The sequence below is a fragment of the Coregonus lavaretus genome (genome assembly GCF_964263955.1).
Source record: "Coregonus lavaretus genome assembly, chromosome: 4".
NCBI lineage: Eukaryota > Metazoa > Chordata > Actinopteri > Salmoniformes > Salmonidae > Coregonus > Coregonus lavaretus.
This window is the reverse complement of record NC_139991.1, coordinates 72,288,416-72,311,971: the sequence shown is the minus strand read 5'-3', so window position 1 is coordinate 72,311,971 and position 23,556 is coordinate 72,288,416. Positions and strand designations below refer to the sequence as shown.

Below are 23,556 nucleotides of genomic sequence, written 5' to 3'. Positions count from 1 at the left end.
AAGATGAAACTTCTCCCCAGTCTGAGGTCCTGAGTGCTCTGGAGCAGGTTTTCATCAAGGATCTCTCTGTACTTTGCTCCGTTCATCTTTCCTTCGATCCTGACATCGCCACAGCATGATCCTGCCACCACCATGCTTCACCGTAGGTGTGGTACCAGGTTTCCTGCAGACGTGACGCTTGGCATTCAGGCCAAAGAGTTCAATCTTGGTTTCATCAGACCAGAGAATCTTGTTTCTCATGGTCTGAGAGTCATTTATTTGCCTTTTGGCAAACTCCAAGCGGACTGTCGTGCCTCTTACTGAGGAGTGGCTTCCGTCTGGCCACTCTTCCATAAAGGCCTGATTGGTAGAGCTCTGCAGAGATGGTTGTCTTTCTGGAAGGTTGTCGCATCTTCACAGAGGAGCTCTGTTGGTCACCATTGGGATCTTGGTCACCTCCCTGACCAATGCCCTTCTCCCCCGATTGCTCAGTTTGGCCGGGCGGCCAGCTCTAGGAAGAGTCTTGGTGGTTCCAAACTTCTTCCATTTAAGAATGGAGGCCACTGTGTTCTTGGGGACCTTCAATGCTGCAGATTTTTTTGCTGCCCTTCCCCAGATCTGTGCCTCGACACAATCCTGTCTCGGAGCTCTACGGAGGATTCCTTCGTCCTCATGGCTTGGTTTTTGCTCTGACATGCACTGTCAACTGTGGGACCTTTATATAGACCGGTGTGTGCCTTTCGAAATCATGTCCAATCAATTGAATTTACCACAGGTAACATCTCAAGGACGGTCAATGGAAACAGGATGCACCTGAGCTCAATTTCGAGTCTCATAGCAAAGGGTCTGAATACTTATTTAAATAAGGTATTTCTGTTTATTTGTAATAATTTGCAAAAATTTCAAACTCGATAGCAATGGGCTATCGATTTCATAAAACATATTCATCCTTTTCTCATTATGTCTATGGCCTCTGCTGTAATATGCTGCAGTTGCTTGACTGGTTCCCCAACTGACATCAAAGTCCGTTGTTTCAGAACGCCAAACATCCCTAAAAGGTCAAAAGTACATTTCTAACCGTTAGTTTAAAATTCATATTGTTTATTTTTTTTGTGATAAAATGTTTACTGAAAAACAGTACAATGGAGCCTGGTGACGGGTTTCCTTCTCCAGGCTCCCTTGTTTCATATACACCCTTTAATAATTCCTGCTGGATGAATGGGTCTAACAAACCAATATTTACACTGTGAAACCAAAGGAAAATAGGCAGCATAATCAAAGCTTTCTTCAAGTTTTCCACTTATCCTTGAAATCCAGATGCTAGTTTGGTTTGATTACAGCCCTGAGATACTATGAAGTGGAGGTCCCTGAGTTTTCTGGTTATGTTATCAGAAAAAAACAGTTATCTACATTTCTGTACCAGAGTACCACAAAATAATCAAAAGCGGTATGTAGTGCACTAATGGAAGTTTAGATATATCACTGTATCTCTGTAAAAGAACAGATAGCTATGATTAAACTGACTATTGTAGCTTTTGTCCCCTTTGACCGTAAACTACATTACACAATGTGGGAAGGATCTAGCTCGGCCATTTATACATGTGATTGGTTTAATATTATTTTCCACACTAGCCGTTTTTGTTTTTTCTTTCCAATCTTCAGGTAGTTCACTTGCTGTAGTTACAACCTTGGAAAAGGGTAGGCTACATGGAAGATCTCTTACTTTGTCTTAATTTTAAATTACAATTAATTCTGGAGATTTCATGGCCTACAAACTAAGCCTACCTTATTGTCTAGTGAAACCACCCCACCTTAGCCCCTGAAGTTTTCAGCCATTTGTCACTAAAAGGTTGGCCCATCAGATCAACGGTAAACACATCTGACTTATTGGACGTTTGACTATGGTTAGCGATTTGATTAATGAGAAAGGCGAGGTAACTGGAGAGTTGTGAGGATTACAAGCATAGCCGTTGTATGTAAATCAAGATGCCTCATTGCATGTACCCGTTGGTACTTGGTGCATTGCAAAACATGGGCTTATGTAAGCAGAGGTAGCATTCCCTTAAGCTTGGCCAACACAGGCTCCAGCATGAATGCACAGGTGGATAACATTTAGAAGGGAGAGCCAAATGTTAAATGTGTTTGCTTCTTCATGTTTGACTAAGACCTTTACTGGAGAAAGGTTTCTGAGTCTTTTAAGCAGATGAGTAGAGAAACTGGAGACATTTGGCATTGTACAATCCTGACATGTAGACGGCTTCATCTTAATCTGACACCCAGAACTAAAATCTAGCAGAATTGTCAGATGCTCGATTATGTTCAAGGGGGAGATGTATGAGAAAAGATACTAACAAACAATGTTCCCTCAATTGAGCAAATTTGAGGTCTGCTGAAATTTAGAAAATGCATCCCATAACATTTTAACATGGAAATAAATAGCTGTTCTATCATTGAGCCTACAGTAGCAGGCAATGTGTGGTGTTCAATGTAGGCCTACATTCCATGAGACTTTTGGAAAAAAACATGCAGGGCTTGACATTAACCTGTTTATCCTCTTGTCCTTCAGACAAGGTGACTGAAAATGTTGTTTGATGCAAGAAACCACTTTACAAAATAAAATGCATTATTATTCCCATACCATTATTACAGAGAATCAGACAAATTATGCTACTCTGCCTATTGGCTAATTAGCTTATTCAAGCCTGCCTCAAAATACAACACTGCCCCTTTAAGACATACAAAAGCTCTTTACCCGACTCACTTTTTAAAGATGTCTAGAAATGTAGACGATTTGTGCTCTTGTAGGAAGCAATCACTCCCCCATTGCTGACTACAAATGATATATAACTGGGCTATTAACTCACTAACTAGCAAAAGATATTATCAAAATTTGCACACATGGCTACATGTAGCTCTCGCTTTGATCTCAAAACAAGCGCATCTACTCACGACCGATAATGCTGTAAACACAGTCCAGTTCAAAGTGAATGGCACAGATCCATATATGGCAATGGTCTATTTGCATACAGGCCTACTGCAGCTCTGATTTGGTTATGACGCACCGGTTTGTGTATAGTACAGGCTGAGGCATGCTGTCAATGCAATAGAATCCTATTCCGATGCGTTCTGCTTACAACAACAACAAAATCTCTTGCATAGTTTGTTTTGTTTCAGTATGTTTCATTGAAAGTGGCAAATATTGCGTTGATTCGATCATAATTCCCACAGTAAAGGGAAAAGTTGATATTGTTAACTAAGGGGGAAAGCTCTAGAAAGTTGAGTGAAGTTCAATCTCGTGCTTCTCTACGAAGGCTGATATTTCTTCTGCGCAGCAGTCCCGGGGAGCTTAGAGGGAACATTGCTAACAAGACTTGCGACGTCTTCACCTCACTAAACAGAAACTCTCAGCCAGTTTCGGGCAAGTCTATGGGCTAAATGTCCCCTCCCCTTCCAAAATTCGAAAGATGCGAGCACCTGCAAAATAATGATTTCATCCTGCCAATGGAGTTGATTAAACATTAATTGAGGATTCTTGTCTGGGGTTTAAGGATGATTAGTCTTGGCCGACAGCTTAAACCTACATTTAGGGCATAGAATTATGTTAAATTGAACGACAGCCACCAAACTACTAAATTAAGTCTCTTACTCAAGAGTTTTTATTTACTAAATACAGTGGGGGAAAAAAGTATTTAGTCAGCCACCAATTGTGCAAGTTCTCCCACTTAAAAAGATGAGAGAGGCCTGTAATTTTCATCATAGGTACACGTCAACTATGACAGACAAATTGAGGAAAAAAAATCTAGAAAATCACATTGTAGGATTTTTAATGAATTTATTTGCAAATTATGGTGGAAAATAAGTATTTGGTCACCTACAAACAAGCAAGATTTCTGGCTCTCACAGACCTGTAACTTCTTCTTTAAGAGGCTCCTCTGTCCTCCACTCGTTACCTGTATTAATGGCACCTGTTTGAACTTGTTATAAGTATAAAAGACACCTGTCCACAACCTCAAACAGTCACACTCCAAACTCCACTATGGCCAAGACCAAAGAGCTGTCAAAGGACACCAGAAACAAAATTGTAGTCCTGCACCAGGCTGGGAAGACTGAATCTGCAATAGGTAAGCAGCTTGGTTTGAAGAAATCAACTGTGGGAGCAATTATTAGGAAATGGAAGACATACAAGACCACTGATAATCTCCCTCGATCTGGGGCTCCACGCAAGATCTCACCCCGTGGGGTCAAAATGATCACAAGAACGGTGAGCAAAAATCCCAGAACCACACGGGGGGACCTAGTGAATGACCTGCAGAGAGCTGGGACCAAAGTAACAAAGCCTACCATCAGTAACACACTACGCCGCCAGGCACTCAAATCCTGCAGTGCCAGACGTGTCCCCCTGCTTAAGCCAGTACATGTCCAGGCCCGTCTGAAGTTTGCTAGAGTGCATTTGGATGATCCAGAAGAGGATTGGGAGAATGTCATATGGTTAGATGAAACCAAAATAGAACTTTTTGGTAAAAACTCAACTCGTCGTGTTTGGAGGACAAAGAATGCTGAGTTGCATCCAAAGAACACTATACCTACTGTGAAGCATGGGGGTGGAAACATCATGCTTTGGGGCTGTTTTTCTGCAAAGGGACCAGGACGACTGATCCGTGTAAAGGAAAGAATGAATGGGGCCATGTATCGTGAGATTTTGAGTGAAAACCTCCTTCCATCAGCAAGGGCATTGAAGATTAAACGTGGCTGGGTCTTTCAGCATGACAATGATCCCAAACACACCGCCCGGGCAACGAAGGAGTGGCTTCGTAAGAAGCATTTCAAGGTCCTGGAATGGCCTAGCCAGTCTCCAGATCTCAACCCCATAGAAAATATTTGGAGGGAGTTGAAAGTCCGTGTTGCCCAGCGACAGCCCCAAAACATCACTGCTCTAGAGGAGATCTGCATGGAGGAATGGGCCAAAATACCAGCAACAGTGTGTGAAGACTTACAGAAAACGTTTGACCTGTGTCATTGCCAACAAAGGGTATATAACAAAGTATTGAGAAACTTTTGTTATTGACCAAATACTTATTTTCCACCATAATTTGCAAATAAATTAATAAAAAAATCCTACAATGTGATTTTCTGGATTTTTTTTTCTCATTTTATCTGTCATAGTTGACGTGTACCTATGATGAAAATTACAGGCCTCATCTTTTTAAGTGGGAGAACTTGCACAATTGGTGGCTGACTAAATACTTCCCCCCCCCACTGTATGTAGTTGATATTTTTATGGTCATGCAAAAAATCGGAAAAAGATGGCGAGGGGAAACTGACTCTCAGACCTAAAGCTTGAAGCATGCAAATATGCTGATTGTACTTTGTCTCTAAAATGTGTACTACCAGCTGTTTGATTGGCTAGTGATTGTAGCTGTTTTATGTTTGTTAGTACAGTGCTCAAAGAAACCTGGGTGCTCTACCAACTGGATGGATGTAATGAATCCACAAAAGTTTCAAGACCTTTTTGCCCTAAACAACTCTGTTTCCAGTTAAATTTGTGTGGCTGTTTTGAAGGGACCAAATTGTATAGTCTATTGTCAACCTTGTATGTGAATGTAGATGTTCTATAAGTGAGTGTCAGTTATTTAAATTCTACAAATCCTGTATTGTCTTTCTTCTACTCTGGTTAGCAAATAGGTCAGGGTTGAGAATATTTTTGTTCATGGTCATTTTGCCTAAGGGAACTCTACGGCTCTTGAAATGGTTAGTACTGGATGTACGTGTCCATAATATCCCTCAACTCATGTTCTCACTAGATGGAGCTGATTCATAGAGTGTCACATACTTTCTCTCTAGATTAGTACACTGTTGTATAAAAATTTAATGAGTATACTGCACGCTCAGACAGGTAGAGCAGGTTAGCCAGATGTAAAAACTATTGAAGGTTGTTCTGGACCGTTTCAAAGTTATAAGCTAAGAAAAAGCTGGCACCAGTGGCTTGTATAGAAAGCATGACGTGCTGTTTGGTCGTGAGTTAACCTTCAGTCTGCCTTCGCTTTTTGGCCAAAGGCTCCATGTGATCGTCAAACAAGAGGATACATATGGAAATATGGGAGCTGTCTCTTGCAATATTAAACAGCGTCTATGTAGATGTATCTCATATCCCACTTGTAGCCTAGATGTACTCCAGTTACATACTCTAATTTTCCGCCGGGTACTTGTACAGTATGGCTCGGCAATGCAATTTGCTAAGGTGTTAATGTAATGGCTTTCGTCGGTAGCTGAGTTAGAATGGGATTGAATATCCTTAATACCTAAGCCATTACCGTTGTCTTAGGATAGTTGTTGCCTTGAATATGAAACTGATCATTTCATGGACTTTTTCATACAGTTAGAATCGTCACAAGCATGCTGTAAAAGTTTAATGTTGATCTGAGACTCACGGACGTCATTGCTTCAGTTAGCCCCAAGGTTATAATGACCTTGTAAACCAGGATTGTCTTCCACCCGTTGATAGTCGATAGCCCTATTCGGACGGGAGTACTTTTATTGGGGGGGGCTCAGTTTATATAATTATGTACACGAGCACAAATCACCACATTCGTTATTTTAATCCCGTCCGAATCTGCCATGTCAGTAATTTTTGACTTGGCAGGAAGGTTATCATTTCAGCCCTAATAACCTGCTGTTTTTCAGGAAACTCACAGGTCCTCTGATAATACTTATCCCGTGTGAATTGTCATCCCTGTGTTTTGAGGGATATTACAGAGTTTAACAGGTGCTGCATGCTTTTTGGGTAAGAACATTGGAACAAATTGATGCTTCACACAAAGTGCTATGGATAAATGATCTGTCTTGTCATATAGCAACTTTCCCGGTGCCCATTTTTCTTTTAAAAAAAGACTGGACAATATTGTGCCAAGGAATTAATAAATCGCTAAATACGTCAGTTAATGAAATGATCTGCATACAGTTCATGGATCATATAGATATTAATTATTGTTGATGTTTCCCAACTGAAGACCAGTAATAGGGTATCCCTAGACAAGTTGAAATATCTTCATTTCTAGAACATCCTCCAGGCTATCGTCATAACAGTGAATTTTGAAGGAGAGAAAATAAAAAATAAAATTCAGGGGGCAGTTTGGTAAAACTAATCCCGTCCGACTCGTCCACTGGAAAAACGGACCTGCTGGGGTGATGAATACATAACCAACGTTCTATAGTAATACTAGTCCTGTGCTAATAGGGATTTTGTTTACATCTTTCTTTCAACACCTTCTCTTTAGTTTACTGGTATTCTTTTATTCACACTGTTAAAAAAATATATAAAAATGGATTTGTAGAATATCTAAATCCAGACATGCTATTCGCAATTTAGAAACAATGGTTAATGGTTAACCAATTTTATTGAACTGAGAGAGCCCTAAGTCAACTGCTGTTCAAAATCGAGTAATACAATTTGATAAATTGCAGTATACCGTTTTAATGGTTATAATGGGGCTTATTTCTTATTCATTTTTATCAGTTGATTGTTTTTCATTTGGTGGTTACTAAGCAGTACCGTGTATGAGGTGAGGTAACCTTTGATGAGGTGAGGTACATTTTGTCAAGGCTGGGTGAAAGCAACTGTGAAGTGCAAAGTGGCAAGTTTTCTAATTCTCTGGTGATTTACTCTCTTCCCAGAATTTCCAACCAGAATTTCCAGCTATTGGCTTTTACAGTAGCATTTCAATGGATCACATCACCCAAAATAGGCATTTATGAGTTAGCATACATCCTAATATTTAACCTGGCTTCTTTTGACTTTTAAGAACAAGCAGAACACTTGGCCCCCTGTTCAAGCAAACACAGATAAAGGAATGTGTATGCTCTATTGGAGGGGTTAACCATGTTTAAACCGATACACCCCGCAATCTGCTCCTCTCGCAGACATTGGATATTGAGGGAAACCACATCTGCCCTTCAAATACAAATATTCTCAGTGAACCCGCAGTGCTGATTTTCTCTATCTGTGATTGATTAAATTGGGGCCTTAGATGTATTCTGTAGATCCCCAGATTTCCTCTATAATAACTAGATAGCACACACACACCAGTCCATGGCCTGCTGTTATGAATGTGTGTTTGCTCTAGAAAGGCAGGGTATTAAGATGTTCGACTCCTCCATTGAAGCCCTATATCCTCTGGATTAGCAGGGAGTCCAGATAGGCCCTGCTGACAGCCCAGGATGTTATTGAATTTAGCCTCCGTCACTCACTCCAAATAAACCCTGTCTAGTGGATGTGACCACAGGATTGGTCATCACTGTCTTGTTATTGGGTGCTGAGATGCTGCTACACCACTTCTTATAAGTTAACTATCTAAGATGTGCCAAATAAATTATATCCAGCTTGCATTTGGTTTGCTAGCTTGCTAGCTAAGTGGCTAGCTTGTGAGATCAAGCTTATTGGTTACAGCAGAGACTATCAATCCCGGCCTGGATCAAGATCCCTGCTGCCTAAATTAGTTTTGTGCCTTAAAAAATAAAATGTTTGGAAAGAAGATAGGGCCCCTTGTGTGCACTGCCGGTAATAGCGTATACCCCGGGATGGTACAGGAACGGTATGAAAATCTGGACACCGCCCAACCCTATCGAAAGAGGTTCTGTTGTGGCCCTAAGCACACAACGAGATCAAATATCAGGGGGATTAAAGGGGCATGTTTTTGGGACAACATTTTATGGCCCTGGACAATGTTTTGACAGGAGCGCATCACTAAGCCTACATGCTTACCAATGGCAGCACACAGTCCTCCGCGTTTGTTTCCGAACAAAGTGTGGCGTTCAGACGCTGACCTTCAGAACAGAGGAGCCGCGCAAACGTGCCTTTATGTAATCAGACACTCATCGACATCCACAAAAAATGCAATGACAGTTTGGGATCATCAGCACATGAAACGGGTACAGAAACAGGGTTTATACACTGAACAAAAAATATAAATGCAACATGTTAAAGTGTTGGTCCCATATTTCATGAGCTGAAATAAAAGATCCCAGAAATGTTCCATACGCACAAAAAGCTTATTTCCTTCAAATATTGGGCACAAATTTGTTTACATCCCTGTTAGTGAGCATTTTATCCTTTGTCAAGGTAATCCATCCACTTGACAGGTGTGGGATATCAAGAAGCTGAATAAACAGCATGATCATTACACAGGTGCCCCTTGTGCTGGGTACAATAAAAGTTCCTTCTAATATGTGCAGTTTTGTCACACAACACAATGCCACAGATGTCTCAAGTTTTGAGGGAGCGTGCATTTGGCATGCTGACTGCAGGAATGTTCAACAGAGCAGTTGCCAGTGAATTAAATGTTAATTTCTCTACCATAAGCCACCTCCAACGTCGTCTTAGAGAATTTGGCAGTACGTCCAACCGGCCTCACAACCGCAGACCACGTGTAACCACGCCAACCCAGGACCTCCACATCTGGCTTCTTCACCTGCGGGATCGAGGGAGGGGGGGTGCAGAGGAGTATTTCAGTTGTAGCTCAGTTGGTAGAGCATGGCGCTTGCAACGCCAGGGTTGTGGGTTCGATTCCCACGGGGGACCAGTATGAAAATGAATGCACTCACTAACTGTAAGTCGCTCTGGATAAGAGCATCTGCTAAATGACTAAAATGTAATAAAGCCCTTTTGTGGGTAAAAACTAATTCTGAGTGGCTGGGCCTGGCTCTCCAGTGGGTGGGCCTATGCCCTCCTTGGCCCACCCATGGCTGCGCCCCTGCCCAGTCATGTGAAATCCATAGATTAGGGCCTAATTTATTTATTTCAATTGACTGATTTCCTTACATGAACTGTAACTCAGCAAAATCTTTGAAATTGTTGCATGTTGCTTTTATATTTTTGTTCAGTATATATCATAAGAGGGAAGCCAAATGTTTCTGTCGTATCGCAGGTAGCTTAGTGGTTAAGAGCGTTGTGCCAGTAACCGGAAGGTCGCTGGTTCTAATCCCCGAGCCGACTAGGTGAAAAATCTGTCTGTGCCCTTGAGCAAGGCACTTAACCCTAACTGCTCCTGTAAGTCGCTCTGGATAAGAGGGTCTGCTAAATGACTAAAATGTAAATGTATCTCTGCTCACCAATAGGATCTCATTAATGATAGAGTTCATTGTTTCCCATTTATGTAAGTAAACTATTGTCAACTAAAAATTGCTGTAAACATTTTCAGATGTTGCCGACTTAAGTCGACAAACAAATTGGGAGGCTTATCTTGAAAACCCCAGCTAATAGACAGACCGGTTAGCTACCATTTCCCCCCCCAAATATGTATTATCTGTTATCATCGTCATCAGGGCCGTAGCTACATATGAGGACACAGAGGTCCGGTTCGGTAATAAAAAATGTAAATAATAATAACACATTTTAATAAAACCAGTTTTCCTCTTGATATATTTCACTCACTGACAGTCATTCATTAAGCCCATATCAGTTAAACTTTTTTAGATAAATGATTCTAGTTAGTATAGCCAGCTATCTAAACTTGTAGTAAGCATGGCTGAATTACCAACCGTTCACGCAGGGCAGGGGCCCTGACCTCCAGGGGGCCCCCATTTTGATTTTGTTAGTCACTCTCACTCAGATACACTACATGACCAAAAGTATGTGGACACCTGCTCGTCCAACATCCCATTCCAATATCATGGGCATGAATATGGAGTTGGTCCCCCTTTGCTGCTATAACAGCCTCCACTCTTCTGGGAAGACTTTCCACTAGATGTTGGAACATTGCTGCGGGGACTTGCCTCCAGTCAGCCATGAGCATTAGTGAGGTCGGGCGTTGATGTTGGGCGATTAGGCCTGGCTCGCAGTCGGCGTTCCAATTCATCCCAAAGGTGTTAGATGGTGATGAGGTCAGGGCTCTGTGCAGGCCAGTCAAGTTCTTCCACACTGATCTCGACAAACATTTATGCATCAAATCAAAAATCGTCACATGCGTCGAATTCAACAGTGACATGCTTACTGACAAGCCCTTAACCAACAATGCAGTTTTAAAATCACAAAAACATACAATATAAAATAATACTAAATAAAAGTTACAAATAATTAAAGAGCATGGGCATTAATATGGATCTCGCTTTGTGCACGGGGGCATTGTCATGCTGAAACAGGAAAGGGCCTTCCCCAAACTGTTGCCAGAAAGTTGGAAGCACAGAATCGTCTAGAATGTCATTGTATGCTGTAGCATTAAGATTTCCCTTCACTGGAACTAAGGGGCCTAGCCCGAACCATGAAAAAGAGCCCCAGACCATTATTCCTCCTCCACCAAACTTTACAGTTGGCACTATGCATTGGGGCAGGTAGCGTTCTCCTGGCAAACGTCAAACCCAATTTCATCCGCCGGACTGCCAGATGGTGAAGCGTGATTCATCACTCCAGAGAACGCGTTTCCACTGCTTCAGAGCCCAATGGTGGCGAGCTTTACGCCACTCTAGTCCCCCTGCTAAGAAGAAAAGACCCAGTCAGTAACTCACATCGGTGTACTTTCCTGAAAAGTTAAATGCCTTGAATGAATGGTTATCACTTCATTTATTGAATTTACTATACTATACAAGAAAACAATTATGGAAGACACTTTTTTCCCCCACGTGTCATTAACAATAAACTAGTAATGCCCCGATTCTGATGAAGCAGCTTTTAACATTGTGTCGCTATCTCCACATGGTTCATATTACCCGGAACATTCTTTCCTCTTGGTAGGTGGTGTTTGAACAGTGCCTGTCATATATTGTGATGGATTGACCCATATATTTAGCACAGCTAAGCCTCCCAGAGATGTCCTCTGTACTGTATGTTGGCAACGCAAGTGCCAGGGCCCTGTTTATATTTTCTAAGAAAGGGCAAGTAAATAATGGCCGACAGTGCTGTTATTCAACTTCCTTTGGATATGACATTTAAGACCGCTCCACAACCCTGTGTAAGCAGGGCCGCTGTATAAGGCACATAGTGTAGCCTAGATATTAACACACAGTTGAAGGGTATACGCTGGAACAGACACGTTTCTTTAGATGATTGTGTCTGTGCCTATAGCCCATCAGGAGCTGCTCTATAGAATAATTACTGCTGTGGTATTTTAAGAACCCGCAGCAGTGAGCGAGTCAGCGGCTGGGATGATCGACCCCTGGTTGAGACCGGGAGGGAGAGCTCAGCGGCTGGGATGATGGACCCCTGGTTGAGACCGGGAGGGAGAGCTCAGCGGCTGGGATGATGGACCCCTGGTTGAGACCGGGAGGGAGAGCTCAGCGGCTGGGATGATGGACCCCTGGTTGAGACCGGGAGGGAGAGCTCAGTGGCTGGGATGATGGACCCCTGGTTGAGACCGGGAGGGAGAGCTCAGTGGCTGGGATGATGGACCCCTGGTTGAGACCGGGAGGGAGAGCTCAGTGGCTGGGATGATGGACCCCTGGTTGAGACCGGGAGGGAGAGCTCAGTGGCTGGGATGATGGACCCCTGGTTGAGACCGGGAGGGAGAGCTCAGTGGCTGGGATGATGGACCCCTGGTTGAGACCGGGAGGGAGAGCTCAGTGGCTGGGATGATGGACCCCTGGTTGAGACCGGGAGGGAGAGCTCAGTGGCTGGGATGATGGACCCCTGGTTGAGACCGGGAGGGAGAGCTCAGTGGCTGGGATGATGGACCCCTGGTTGAGACCGGGAGGGAGAGCTCAGTGGCTGGGATGATGGACCCCTGGTTGAGACCGGGAGGGAGAGCTCAGTGGCTGGGATGATGGACCCCTGGTTGAGACCGGGAGGGAGAGCTCAGTGGCTGGGATGATGGACCCCTGGTTGAGACCGGGAGGGAGAGCTCAGTGGCTGGGATGATGGACCCCTGGTTGAGACCGGGAGGGAGAGCTCAGTGTCTGGGATGATGGACCCCTGGTTGAGACCGGGAGGGAGAGCTCAGTGGCTGGGATGATGGACCCCTGGTTGAGACCGGGAGGGAGAGCTCAGTGGCTGGGATGATGGACCCCTGGTTGAGCCCGGGAGGGAGAGCTCAGTGGCTGGGATGATGGACCCCTGGTTGAGCCCGGGAGGGAGAGCTCAGTGGCTGGGATGATCGACCCCTGGTTGAGACCGGGAGGGAGAGCTCAGTGGCTGGGATGATGGACCCCTGGTTGAGCCCGGGAGGGAGAGCTCAGTGGCTGGGATGATGGACCCCTGGTTGAGACCGGGAGGGAGAGCTCAGTGGCTGGGATGATGGACCCCTGGTTGAGCCCGGGAGGGAGAGCTCAGTGGCTGGGATGATGGACCCCTGGTTGAGACCGGGAGGGAGAGCTAAGCGGCTGGGATGACGTACCCCTGGTTGAGACCGGGAGGGAGAGCTCAGTGGCTGTACTCTCCTTTCTGATCCATTGTCAGCCTCCGCAATCGTTTACACATCTCCCAGCAAATGCTATACATGGCACCATGGGTTTTCAGAGATTTGTAGGATATTGACATCTTTTCATACATTTTAGCAGAATGCTGATTGATGTGTATAGTTTGTTATAGACGATAGGGTTCAGACATTTTTGCAGAATAACAAAATAGCGCTTTTTCTGTAAACGTCCATGTACAGTAGAAAACATCTTCTGCTAATTTATTTTAAACCAACAGTGCTCCCATGTCAAATTTAACAAACTTGACACTGTAAAGCAATTTAGTCACTTGTATAATAAACAGATCGCTTTATCTGATCTGATTAAATTGCTAATGCTGAACAGCTTGTTGCCATGTAAGCCACCCAGATCCACAGTGAATGAATGAGTCCAATCTGTTGAAGATGTGATTACTGATCAAAACAAATAGTCCGGGTAGCCATGATTAGCTGTTCAGGAGTATTTTGGCTTGGGGGTAGAAGCTGTTAAGAAGCCTTTTGGACCTAGACTTGGCGCTCCGGTACCGCTTGCCGTGCGGTAGCAGAGAGAACAGTCTATGACTAGGGTGTCTGGAGTCTTTGACAATTTTTAGGGCCTTCCTCTGACACCGCCTGGTTTAGAGGTCCTGGATGGCAGGAAGCTTGGCCCCAGTGATGTACTGGGCCGTACGCACTACCCTCTGTAGTGCCTCGCGGTCGGAGGCCGAGCAGTTGCCATACCAGGCGGTGATGCAGCCAGTCAGGATGCTCTCAATGGTACAGTAACATGGTCAAGTCACATAATGGAAGTATAACCCCAAACACTGAATCTTAAATCGGGGCCCAGCAGAGCACGCTAGTGGTTAACGCGGTTGATTTAAGTAGTTCTCATTCTCATGATGGTGTGATTTTAAATTGAAATGTTATCTGAAAAAAGTGATAGTTCCATTTAGAGATAGTGAAAAACATGCTTGGATAGTTTTCTGCAACCATTAGCATATTTTCTGTTGTACACTATTTATTAAGGGTAATGAACTGTATCGTCACCGAGAGTTACAATGGTCGGGAGCAGTGCTACAAATCATCCTTACATAGCTGGTCCTTATCAATCATCTTACCTTGCTTTATTACTTAAAGCTTCTCAGATGACGGGCTATGAAATGGGAGAGGTGACAGCAAGATGAGTAGGAAAGTGCAGAAAATTCCTTTGTAAGGTTATAGTCATCATTTATTCAGAGTTCATCAACTGTATTAACATAAAGACAATGAGCGCCATATGCTCAGCCTCACAAAACCCCCTCCACAACAGAAAGCCTAACAAAACCCCTCCACAACACAATAGAAAGCCTCACAAATCCCCCTCCACAACACAACACACAGACTCACAAATCCCCCTCCACAACACAACGCCTCACAAAACCCCTTCCACAACACACAACACAGCCTCACAAAACCCCTCCACAACACAACAGAAAGCCTCACAAATCCTCCTCCACAACACAACGCCTCACAAAACCCACTTCACAACACACAGCCTCACAAAACCCCCTTCACAACACAACGCCTCACAAAACCCACATCACAACAGAAAGCCTCACAAAACCCCCTTCACAACACACAGCCTCACAAAACCCCCTTCACAACAGAAAGCCTCCCACATGTAGCTGGCTGGGCATCAGAGTAGCGTGAGCAATGCGCTACAAGAAAAAACAACTAAAGGTGTCCCTTTCCAAACACTGGGCCGCGAGCCAAACACACACACTCCGGCTGAACAGATGTAAACCCTGTAACAGTCTGTTGTGCTGCTGTATTCCTTCATGTACATGTTTGTTTCAAATGATACAAAATACCCATTAGCAAAATGATTGAGTAGAGGTAGTTGCCATTTCTGTCAATCTCTTTCTACTCATCTCAGGTTACTTCAAAGGGTGTTGTCCGTCTATGACGCTCTGTCTTCATCTAGACGTAAAACCTTTTCAAATGGCATCATAATTGTCAAAGTAAAAGCATGCAATGAATCTCAATGATGCTGAGGGGAGTGGCTATAAGCCTGTGACATCACCAGCTTCAATGATCTGCTATAGATTTCCACTAAAGGATCTTGGTTAGTACATGAATGGTAGAAATATTGGATGAAATTTAAATGGTAAAGAAAAAACGTTTTGAATGAACTTTATTTAAACCCATGATTGGTGTAGTTATATCAGTTACACTGTGTTGATGAGTTAATCATAGCTACTCTGACTATCCCTTCGTGTTTTACAGTCTCATGAGACTTTAATTTGCTGTGTCACAATGTTGTAAGCCAAAATGAATTACCCTGTCGTCGGCCTGTCACACCCACTTTTTTTTCTGCTGAATCTGGTGGATATACGTGTGGTCTCGGGGTATGTTATGGAAGTGAGTCGCCAAAATCTCGCCAAAATAAGCCCAATGCCTTTCTACGGGCTTATTTTGGACCTAAGTTTCCTTCCCGTCTTTGGGACAACGACTCCCGTTGTTAGGGCAGAGACATGAGCATCTCCTCATTATATACAGATCTCTGATAAAACACAAAGTACCACACAGTGGGAAAGAGGCTGAGCAGCACTGGGGAGAAATGGGAGCAGCCTGAGTGCTGCAGGAGACGCCAGGAGACATGGTTCAGCAACATTCTCTCCTGCAAACAGCCAAGGAACAGATGGCTAAGATGATGACATCAGGCCACTGCCTCAGTGATCACATGAAGCCACATTGATGACATCAGGCCACTGCCTCAGTGATCACATGAAGCCACGTTGATGACATCAGGCCACTGCCTCAGTGATCGCATGAAGCCACGTTGATGACATCAGGCCACTGCCTCAGTGATCACATGAAGCCACGTTGATGACATCAGGCCACTGCCTCAGTGATCACATGAAGCCACGTTGATGACATCAGGCCACTGCCTCAGTGATCACATGAAGCCACGTTGATGACATCAGGCCACTGCCTCAGTGATCACATGAAGCCACGTTGATGACATCAGGCCACTGCCTCAGTGATCGCATGAAGCCACGTTGATGACATCAGGTCACTGCCTCAGTGATCACATGAAGCCACGTTGATTTGCATGTGACCACAATATGGTAAATAACAGTATAGAACTCTTGCTATTTTTCTATACGTATTTGGAGAACAAATTTAATAAGTGGTGAGGATTTATGACACATGGCTTATATAAAGATGAATTTTTCAGCTCGTCAAAACACAAGATAACTACACAATGGAATCCACAGACAATTGAAGGGAATTGGCAGAGTTAATTATCTAACCAATGAGCCCATTCCCAGCGGTGCAAATTTGCTACCATTTTTATTTTAGTCCAACAAATTTCCACAGAACATGGCACATACCCAAAATTGCCGTTTAATATCACTGGTGTGAGATGGTCCCAAATGAAATGTTTTGGACATTTTCACCGACAGACTCATGCCAACTCCAATGAAACAATGCAACTGTACATTACACCTCTGAATTTAGTTCGTATCAGTGCTTTTGGGTCCATGGTTGTGCAAGTTAAAGCTGGTGGCAGGTCTAAGAGCTGTCATGTTTATTCATAGAAAAACACCCATGTTCACTGTCGGAGATTAAGATTCTCATTTGCAAAACCTTAAAAGCTCACTGAAATGCCAATTTGATCAAGCCTTTTAAACTCCAGTATGTCATGATTTTTACTCTAGTTTGTGTTTTCATACTCATCCCATTGACTTGTTTTAGTTTAATTTGAGTGACCGTGTGTGTTGTGGGGGGAGGGGGGCTGTGCTCTATCAGGCATGATCGACATTGTGGTTCTGGTTCATTGTGTTAATTCATTTAGCCAGCCCCTCATCATTTCCCAGTTGGCTTGTTGGAATAATTGGAACCAGCTGCGTAATCCCAAGCGTTTAATAATTGATTTGCATTTAATCGCACTCTGAATTCGGTAATTGCTCTGGATTATCGATTTTGCTCGATTTACGCATTGAATGAATCCGAAGTGATGTGAAAGCAGTGCTGTTTGCTCATTGGGCTGATCAGTCCATTAGGCATCAGGTGTCTACCACAAGCCAGTGGAAAAGCCCGAGGTTTCTGCCCAGTGTAGTTGTTTTTACGCGGCAGGTTCAGTGACCTGTGGCGAATTTAAATGAAGCGATATACATTTGCCTTAGTTTTGGAAAGGGAGGAGGGTTTGTCGTCTTCCTCTTCCTCCCTCCCTCCCTCCCTCTTCTCTGTGTGTAACTCACTGACGCCAGGCTCTCACTGGGACTATCGCTCTGAATCCGAACACTAGTGGAGCGATGCTGGAGAAGGCAGCACTGCTGGTGCTTTGAAAGAGTGTGGACGTGGTATATGATCATTCCTGCTCTGTCTCTCTCTCTCTCGTTGCCTCGGCTTCAGTGAAACCCGCTACCCCCCACCACCACCACTACCCGCTGCAGGGGCTGGAACAAGCGCAGGGTCTCTGGGACAGCTGTGCATCTAGGAGCTTCTCCAGGTCTCTCTCTCGCTACTGCTTGGTCTCGTGTCTGTTTTTGTAGCTGCCTTTTTTCGGAGATGATCGGAGTAAACAGTGTCCAGGGGACAGGCAGCCATCGGCGGCCCGGCAGCAGCTCGGTCAAATATGGCAGGGAGGAGTCGATGCGTCGGGCGCCGCAGCACCGCTCCAAGTCACTGAAAACGTCCCACTCCACCGAATTTGCATCTGAAAAAGAAAAGAAGGAGAAACATGAGAAGGAGAAACATGAGAAGGTAAAAGCATGGCCCTGCTTGACTGTGACTCCAGTTGCAGTGTGTTTTGGAGATTTACGTTTTGGGAGATTGAATTAGGAAACTCTGCATGCAGAGGAGACGGAGAACAAGCATTATTGATTCTGAAGTCAAAGACACGGTTTTTCTCGCACGGCATTTACAACTGACTGGAATTGTTTGAATGTATCTAGACTGCTGGTTTTGAGTTGCATGGTTTGTGCATTGGAGCTTTTCTCCTTAACTCGACATCTGTTTAAATCAATAGCCTGTTTTTGTATTACTGTATTTCCATCTGTGGGTGAGGACAGAGCTTTCCAGTAAATAACCACTTGTTAGACCAGGGACTTAATCTGTGTCTGGACGTGTTAGTGTTGAGTCTGCAGTGTTACTGGTCTTAGGGGACATCCCAGGGATCAAATGGCTGCATTTCCTTCCTGGTTAAAAGCTCCTTTTGGTATTTCCACGGAATATTATTTGACCGATTGGGCGCGGCATGGGGCTTTTCAAAGTGATGATACTCATTTTTCTGCTTGCTTGTTTACTAAAGGAAGGAAGCGCCCGTGTTGTTGGCCCACTGCGAGTCCAGCGCTTTTGGTTTTTCTACCCCATAACCATCGATAACGTTGTCAACTTCCCCTCAGCTGTCAATATCTCTTCTCTGTAATGCACTGTAGATGAATACCAGCCACCCTGAGATGGACACTCTGCCAGTGGTGCATGTAAACACGTAGGCTACCACTATATGTGTCTCGCTTTATTTAGCCTAATTGTCTTACTGTTTTTAGAGGGGTCTGTGTGTGTGCGCAAAATGGTTTAGAAGATGGTGATGTGATGGAAGCTGTCAAGATGTCAATACAGGGTTTTGAACCATCATACACCAGCTCAGACAATCTTTTAAAATAATGTATACTAATAGATTGATTTTCTTCACAGGCCTTGCACAACTCAATCAAAAACGACAAGCTGGAATGGGCCATGTAAGTAAGATTCTATTTTGAATTCTAAACATAAGCATTCATGCTCCAATAGGAGAAACATGTCGATACTGTATATGAATAAAATGTTTATAAATACACGGTTGCGTAGAATTGAAAACATATATATTTATAGAAGTGCTGTTTTTGCCTGTGATCACCCTGGCATCTTCCACTTTCTACTACTCTACCTCCTAGAAGGAACGAGGCAATGTCTCAGCATTTACACTGACCCAGAGTACCATTCTAAAGGGCAACATAGCAACATGATCCCATGAATAAACTGTTTCAGATGGCCCCATTTAATTACATTGGGCACCCATTTATTTATGTTGCAGGCCTCGAAAATAAATTGGAAGCAATGGGCGCCACAGTCAATTATCTAGTTGGTGGCAGATGAATTGCGCAAATGTACTCCACTGAAATATAAACTAGTTAAACGATGCAGAGAAATACCGTGTCAATTATGTGTTGAGTAAATCGAGTTCTGCGGGGAGCGAGTTAGTGACAATGGAGTGTTCAGTCGATAAGAAATCATGTTTTTATTTTCAATGTTTGTAGACTTCTAAAGACATTTACAACAATGCACATTTCCATATTTAAAATTGCCACACTTCAAGTTATACTGGATGATATTGAATTTTTTATAATTTGGGACTCATCTAAAATGACTCATATTGTATCTTATCGTTTTTTAAAATGATTTTCTTAAGACTAAAGAGACCTGAGGGACTATGTTCAAACAAAGCTGTAAATGTGCAGTACCAGTTAAAAGTTTGGACACGCCTACTCATTCAAGGGTTTTTCTTTATTTTTACTATTTTCTACATTGTAGAATAATAGTGAAGACATCAAAACTATGAAATAACACATGAAATCATGTAGTAACCAAAAAAGTGTTAAACAAATCAAAATATATTTTATATTTGAGATTCTTCAAAGTAGCCACCCTTTGCCTTGATGACAGCTTTGCACACTCTTGGCATTCTCTCAACCAGCTTCACCTGGAATGCTTTTCCAACAGTCTTGAAGGAGTTCCCACATATGCTGAGCACTTGTTGGCTGCTTTTCCTTCACTCTGCGGTCCAACTCATACCAAACCATCTCAATTGGGTTGAGGTCAGGTGATTGTGGAGGCCAGGTCATCTGTTGCAGCACTCCATCACTCTCCTTCTTGGTCAAATAGCCCCTACACAGCCTGGAGGTGTGTTGGGTCATTGTCCTGTTGAAAAACAAATGATAGTCCCACTAAGCCCAAACCAGATGGGATGGCGTATCGCTGCAGAATGCTGTGGTAGCCATGCTGGTTAAGTGTGTCTTGAATTCTAAATAAATCAGACTGTGTCACCAGCAAAGCACCCCCACACCATAACACCACCTCCTCTATGCTTCATGGTGGGAACTACACATGCGCAGATCATCCGTTCACCCACACTGCGTCTCACAAAGACACAGCGGTTGGAACCAAAAATCTCACATTTGGACTCCAGACCAAAGGACACATTTCCACCGGTCTAATGTCCATTGCTTGTGTTTCTTGGCCCAAGCAAGTCTCTTCTTCTTATTGGTGTCTTTTAGTAGTGGTTTCTTTGCAGCAATTTGACCATGAAGGCCTGATTCACAGTCTTCTCTGAACAGTTGATGTTGAGATGTCTGTTACTTTAACTCTGTGAAGCATTTATTTGGGCTGCAATTTCTGAGGCTGGTAACCTGTGGCGGTCCTCATGAGAGCCAGTTTCATCATAACTCTTGATGGTTTTTGCGACTGCAAATGTTCCGTATTGACTGACCTTCATGTCTTAAAGTAATGATGGACTGTCATTTCTCTTTGCTTATTTGATCTGTTCTTGCCATAATATGGCCTTTGTCTTTTACCAAATAGGGCTATCTTCTGTATACCACCCCTACCTTGTCACAACACAACTGATTGGCTCAAACGCATTAAGAAGGAAAGAAATTCCACAAATTAACTTTTAACAAGGCACACCTGTTAATTGAAATGCATTCCAGGTGACTACCTCATGAAGCTGGTTGAGAGAATGCCAAGAGTGTGCAATGCTGTCATCAAGGCTGAGGTGGCTACTTTGAAGAAACTCAAATATAAAATATATTTTGATTTGTTTAACACTTTTTTTGGATACTACATGATTCAATATGTGTTATTTCATAGTTTTGATGTCTTAACTACTATTGTAGAAAATAGTAAAAATAAAGAAAAACCCTTGCATGAGTAGGTGTGTCCAAACGTTTGACTGGTAGTGTATGTGTTTGTATATCATCAGCTAAATGATGGGACAGGTGACAGCTAAGCAGTGTATTGTAATTAGCATTAGAAAAACATGACAATCGGTCTCCCTGATAAGTAATAAGGAATGAAGCAGGCCTATTGTGGCATTAGTAATCTACAAAGGCATCTCACTGGAGCTACAACATTTTACATTTGTCATTTAGCAGACTCTCTTATCCATAGCGACTTACAGTTAGTGAGTGCATACATTTTCATACTGGCCCCCCGTGGGAAACGAATCCACAACCCTGGCGTTGCAAGCGTCATGCTCTACCAACTGAGCTACAGGGGATCAACAGGCCAGTGGTGATCTGAAAGGCCTCGGTCACTGGAGATGCAACAGGCCAGTGGTGATCTGAAAGGCCTCGGTCACTGGAGACGCAACAGACCAGTGGTGAACTGAAAGGCCTCGGTCACTGGAGATGCAACAGACCAGTGGTGATCTGAAAGGCCTCGGTCACTGGAGACGCAACAGACCAGTGGTGAACTGAAAGGCCTCGGGCACTGGAGACGCAACAGACCAGTGGTGAACTGAAAGGCCTCGGTCACTGGAGATGCAACAGGCCAGTGGTGATCTGAAAGGCCTCGGTCACTGGAGAGGCAACAGACCAGTGGTGATCTGAAAGGCCTCGGTCACTGGAGATGCAACAGACCAGTGGTGATCTGAAAGGCCTCGGTCACTGGAGATGCAACAGACCAGTGGTGATCTGAAAGGCCTCGGTCACTGGAGACGCAACAGACCAGTGGTGATCTGAAAGGCCTCGGTCACTGCTTTTTTGTCACAACTAATATGTTTGGGACCAGAGTTGTTAGCATTTAGTTAAAATCGGCGCTTCACACACCCAATGTTTCTGACCTCTGTGACCTTGCTGCTTAAGCACTCTAAGAAGGTTTGCAGACAAATACTCCAACTGCACTGTATTAACTCAGAGCCAGACATGCACTGATTCAAAGTAAATGTTCTTAATTTTGCGTTTTGTTTTACTTAATTCATTCTGTTGGCCAAGCGGATAGAAAGCGAATGTACATGGATGGTGCATCACAATTGCTAAATTTGAACACAATTCGATACACCTTGTCATTTTTGGAAATCTGTTTGACATGACTGCGTTACGGTAGCTAGCAAAAGAGTGTAGTAGCGTTTGCTAACTGTAAACAACCTTAGCTAGCTAATTATCTTAGCTAACTGCGTCGAAACAATTAACTTATTTACCTCCCTTTGCTAGCAAACAAAGGCTGTCCACAGTTTTGTTTACATTATTGCAGGTTGTCATCTCCACTTTCCAAGAATATTAGCTTTGTAGTTCTGAGGTAAGGCAATACATTTGTTGTTTACAGGAGTAAAATAGTAAGGGGGCGTTACTGGAGAGTGGTATTTCAATGTTATTTGAGGTAAAGGAACATTTTTGAGATTTCAAGGGGGCCCCAGCTGGAAGATTTTAAATACCACAGTATTAAGGGATGTTTAATTTGTCATTGAAAATGTAGCATAGACCTACCAAAGGATACATTAACATGAAATGGAATACACTTGGTACATAAATTGATATATTTTAGCACTACTCAATTATTGTTTAAAATCTACATTTGAAATGGTTAAAGTTGAATGTGTTGTGTGATGGAGGAGCCTTCACTGTCCCCTTACCAGAAATAGCTGCCTTGAGAGAAAAATATGCCTCTGTTGTCACAGCAACAGTTTTTCTGTTGCGTCACATTAATCTACATACAAAGGCATATAGACAAATTTTGATTTTGAGCATTTTACACAAGGAGACGGCTTTCCAGACCCAGATGAATCCTATTCTTGGACTAAAAACCCAATGGAGAATCTCATTTAAAAGTTCTAACAGTAGGCTTAATCTAGGTCCGGGAAACCGTCCCTATCAGGGCATGACCAGTCTTAAGTAAGTAGTACGTTTTACAAATCCATGTATTAGAGAAGATTGCTTGCTCAAAACCACACCAAAATAATTATATTAGGAATCTTGTAGAAAATGTCTCTCTTGAATCAAGCCAGATCAGACCAGTCTTTCTTGAAGAGCCTGCAGCTACTAAGACCATGGGGACCTTCATGTTGATTAGGAATTTAGTTAGAATTTCATTTGGTTTTCATTTTGAATGAAAATCATTGAAGGCAGTCCCTCATTGTTTTTGAATATGTTATTGAATAATGTTATATGTCCTGGTATTAAAGTAGGCCACCGATCAA

At 43.3% G+C, this 23,556-nt stretch overlaps 1 protein-coding gene across 4 annotated transcripts in view; it reads left to right on the top strand.

Moving 5' to 3' along the window:
* psd3l (pleckstrin and Sec7 domain containing 3, like) overlaps positions 1 to 23,556 on the top strand; it is a gene marked incomplete at its 5' end in the record, with an annotated part of 152,560 nt that overhangs the window by 87,786 nt on the left and 41,218 nt on the right. For all 4 annotated transcript variants that reach the window (XM_084158985.1, XM_084158987.1, XM_084158986.1 and 1 more), the window contains one exon: positions 19,020 to 19,063. In XM_084158985.1, the coding sequence (XP_084015111.1) occupies positions 19,020 to 19,063 (44 nt within the window). The remainder of the gene's footprint in view (positions 1 to 19,019; positions 19,064 to 23,556) is intronic.